General features: G+C 39.6%; 1 protein-coding gene across 3 annotated transcripts in view; it reads left to right on the plus strand.

Moving 5' to 3' along the window:
- Nucleotides 1-3776, plus strand: part of LOC107699921 (cell division cycle-associated protein 2-like) — a 20876-nt gene that overhangs the window by 9927 nt on the left and 7173 nt on the right. For all 3 annotated transcript variants that reach the window (XM_016501366.1, XM_016501368.1, XM_016501367.1), the window contains exons 8-10: nucleotides 628-932; nucleotides 2569-2629; nucleotides 2718-2870. In XM_016501366.1, coding sequence (XP_016356852.1) covers nucleotides 628-932; nucleotides 2569-2629; nucleotides 2718-2870 — 519 coding nt within the window. The remainder of the gene's footprint in view (nucleotides 1-627; nucleotides 933-2568; nucleotides 2630-2717; nucleotides 2871-3776) is intronic.

The raw sequence follows: 3776 nt of genomic DNA on the forward strand, positions 1-3776 counted from the left end.
GTGATCGGAGAAATGACAAACAACAAGTGCTACTCTACTGCCCAAAACTCGCGTTTGAATCATCAGTGGCAACGAAAAACACAGCGGCCTAGCGTGAGGGGAAGCCCTGGCTTACCGTGCACTGAGGCCAGGATAGAGGGAGCTGAGGCGGGCTGGACTCCGCTTTGTCCACGGTGAAAGTTGATGTATTCCCTCAGCAACCAGCACAGATCAGCTCTAGGCATGACGAAGCGGATATTGTCCTCTTTTGGAAGACCAAACAAAGTAGTTTCGCTTTCAAAACGAAGCACACAGCACCTTCACGACATGGCTGCAGCGTCAACAATACTACAGTGAGAATAAAAGTTACGCCGCCTTTGCGTGAACATTTGGGCGGCGTTATGCAAATCTTCCCACATAGTGAGGTAGATATGTGGGGGCGTGTTAGAACGAGTTGTTTTAGGTAGGCGTGGTTAACTCTTAACTTTTATAAAGAATATCTCTTTGGTTTTGAGACTTTAGTCTTTGCAACTTTACAGATCTTCTTTATGCACCAAGAGCTTAGGAAAAATTGAAATCGTATCATATGACCCCTTTAATAGCTGATTTTGTTTCAAATCCTAAACCAATCTTTTTTTCTTCTTCTAGATGAGAACGTGGTATCTTCTGTACGCAAGAAGAAGTGTGTTCGTTTTGGGGCCCCGCTCTCTCCAGAGTTCTTTGACAAATCTCTCCCTCCCAGTACCCCACTACAGAAAGGAGGTACCCCAAAGTATCCTCCGTCATCTACGGGCCCTAAACGCTCTCTGCTGAAGACCCCTCAACGGTCTGATCCTCTTCCCCAACCTGACTTCAGTAGTCCTCAAAGCAATGGAGCCTCTCCTGTCCTGGTTATTGACAGACACAATGCTGGACTGGTGTATAGTGATGAAGTATTTGAAGAGATCGAGAAGGTGTGACACTTACCAGCTTCTCCAAAATAACTTATTTGATTGTAGATGAAGCATTAATGTGACCCTGGACCACAAAACCAGTCATAAGGGTCAATTTTTTTTAAATTGAGATTTATACATCATCTGAAAGTTGAATAAATAAGCTTTCCATTGATGTATGGTTTGTTAGGATAGGACAATATTTGGCCGAGACTAGGGGTGTGCGATATATATCGTAATTGTTGTTTTAACGATATGCGATTTGACATTGAGTATTTAGCAAAAACCATTCAAAACCCCTACAGAGTGCATGCATTACCTGAAGTCTAGACTAGTGCGCATGCGCATTTAGAGTGCATTCTTTGAATGATTCAGTGTAATAAAATGCATTTACAATGATCACAAAATTCAAGATATGCTGACAGAAAATGTATATATTTATATCATTTCATATAGTTAATCAATATCACACAGAGTGCCATTGAATGATTACAAATGTAATGTTGATTTTTTTTTTTATGACAGTACAATAAACAAGAAGTTAATTAAGAGACTTACATTTTAGACACCGTATTGGCTGTTTTTGCGCTATTTCGACAACTAAAATAATTCCAAACACAGCCACAGCGCTGTTTTGCGTCTCTGAGCAACATGATGGTGATTCGTTCTTGAATGAATCAACCATTTAAATGAAACGGTTCAATCGCAATGACTCACTTATTAAGAGTGATTTGCTATTTCGACAACTAAAATAATTCCAAACACAGCCACAGCGCTGTTTTGCGTCTCTGAGCAACATGATGGTGATTCGTTCTTGAATGAATCAACCGTTTAAATGATTCGGTTCAATCGAAATGACTCACTTATTAACAATGACTTGCTGCCACCTACTGGTGGTTTTAATTTCACATTTAAAGTTTCTTTTTATTATTGAAATAATATTCAACGTTTTGTTTAATATATCAAAACGTTATTTATGCATTTGTAATTGCAGGTTAAATGCATTCATGTTCTGCACTAAACGGTAATGTCTTATTATTCTAATTCACTGATTAAATGTAAGAATTTGACTCAAAAGATGATGCACACTTTTAGAAAAATGGCTTTATAAAGTTAAAAATGCCCATAAAAGGTAAAAATCTATTTAAACTTATTGGAAAAGATTAATTTCTATCACTGCTGTGAACTGACCACCGCACAGAATATGAAGAATATCAAAAACTTCTGGAGTCAGCTGTCCACGGTTGTCCTTAAGGTATCAGCACAATAACACACTCAGCAAAAATATCGCCTAATTTGCATTATCGATAAAATCACAGAAAATATCGAGATATTATTTTTTGTCAATATTGCACACCCCTAGCCGAGACACAATTCTTTGAAAATCTGAGGGTGCAAAAAATCTAAATATTGAGAAAATCATCTTTAAAGTTGTCCAAATGAAGTTCGAAGTTCTTGGCATAAAAGAAAAATCTATAATTTTGACCCATACAATGTATTGTTGCTGTTGCTACAAATATACCCCAGCGACTTAAGACTGCTTTTGTGCTGCAGGCTAACATATCAGTGTCTTGTAGTTTTAGTCCATAATTACAGACTGCTCTATAAAGTTTTGAATTGGTGAGTTTTTGTGGCTTTCTTCTGTCCATCATCTCAGATCAGTTTTCCCAGTATGAAGGACGAGTCTCCCTCAAACAAACCTTCTGAGGACGGCAAAGGTGAGTTGTGAAATGTTTTTTAAGACATTAAGGTTTAGGAAAAAGTTTCTCTTCGGTCTGTATTCTAATCGTGTATCTAAAACTGTAGATGCACTCTCTGCTGAGGACCCAGGGCAGCCCCAGGCTGAAGACGTTGAAGTTATGAACGCTGCTTTTCGAGAGGAAGAGGATGTACCATTAAATTCACAGACGGAGGAAAAACTAGCATGCCCCACTAGTGATCAGCCACTGGCTCTCTCCGGTGAGTTCAACTTTCTTCCACTGTTTGTTTGGGTTTCATTTAGGAACGCACATTAGTCTTCATCTCAGCAGCTCAGTCCACAAAGTCTTCCTCTGAATATGCTGCGAGTTTGGGTTGCTTAACGTTCATCTGGGAAAACAGTGCTCGTTATCTCACTAGATTTGTAATGTAAATCATTTATAAACCTGTGCAAACACAGGAGAATATTTCTAGATCAACATATTTCTAGATATGCAATTTGTTGAACATCGCTATTTCAAAATAAAAGTTTAAACCCTCACTCTGAGTTTGCATGTGACCAAATATTAGGGCTGAACGATTAATTGCATTTGCGATAATATCGCGATATGAGAAAACGCGATTTTTCAATCGCAGCGGTTGCGATTACACTCGGTCACGTGACACGCAAGAGTGAAGAAGTGTGTTCCACTTGAAGATCGATCGGTGTATGACATCAAAGTACGGCGAGAGAAAGCATAAGGAGACGTCCGCTCTCTTATAGCTCTCGCAGTACTTTGTTGACATACACCCATCGGTCTAAGCAGCGCTGCTTCAAGTCGAGCGCCGGCCATCAGCAGAAAAAGAAAATAAATAAAACAGTAAACAGCCAAAGGACGTAACTTAGAATGGGAGATGGATCGGTTTGTGAAAGGGAAGAGAAAAGCCATAGATGAAGTCGCACAGACCCAGGCAGGTGCTGGTCGTTTAAAAGCTAAATGCAGAAAATATGATGAGGCATATCTTGCTCTCGGCTTCACTCACCGTGTCTATACCAGATGCTACAGTTGTCACGTCGCGCCACAACAGCTTTACTGTACACTGGACGCGACAAAGAGACCGTTGCAAATCATTTGAACTTTGTGTCAGTATGTCATAAATAGAACAAGGCATCAGTTTAATGTCGCG

This window comes from Sinocyclocheilus anshuiensis, unplaced genomic scaffold (genome assembly GCF_001515605.1).
Source record: "Sinocyclocheilus anshuiensis isolate Anshui unplaced genomic scaffold, SAMN03320099.WGS_v1.1 scaffold823, whole genome shotgun sequence".
NCBI lineage: Eukaryota > Metazoa > Chordata > Actinopteri > Cypriniformes > Cyprinidae > Sinocyclocheilus > Sinocyclocheilus anshuiensis.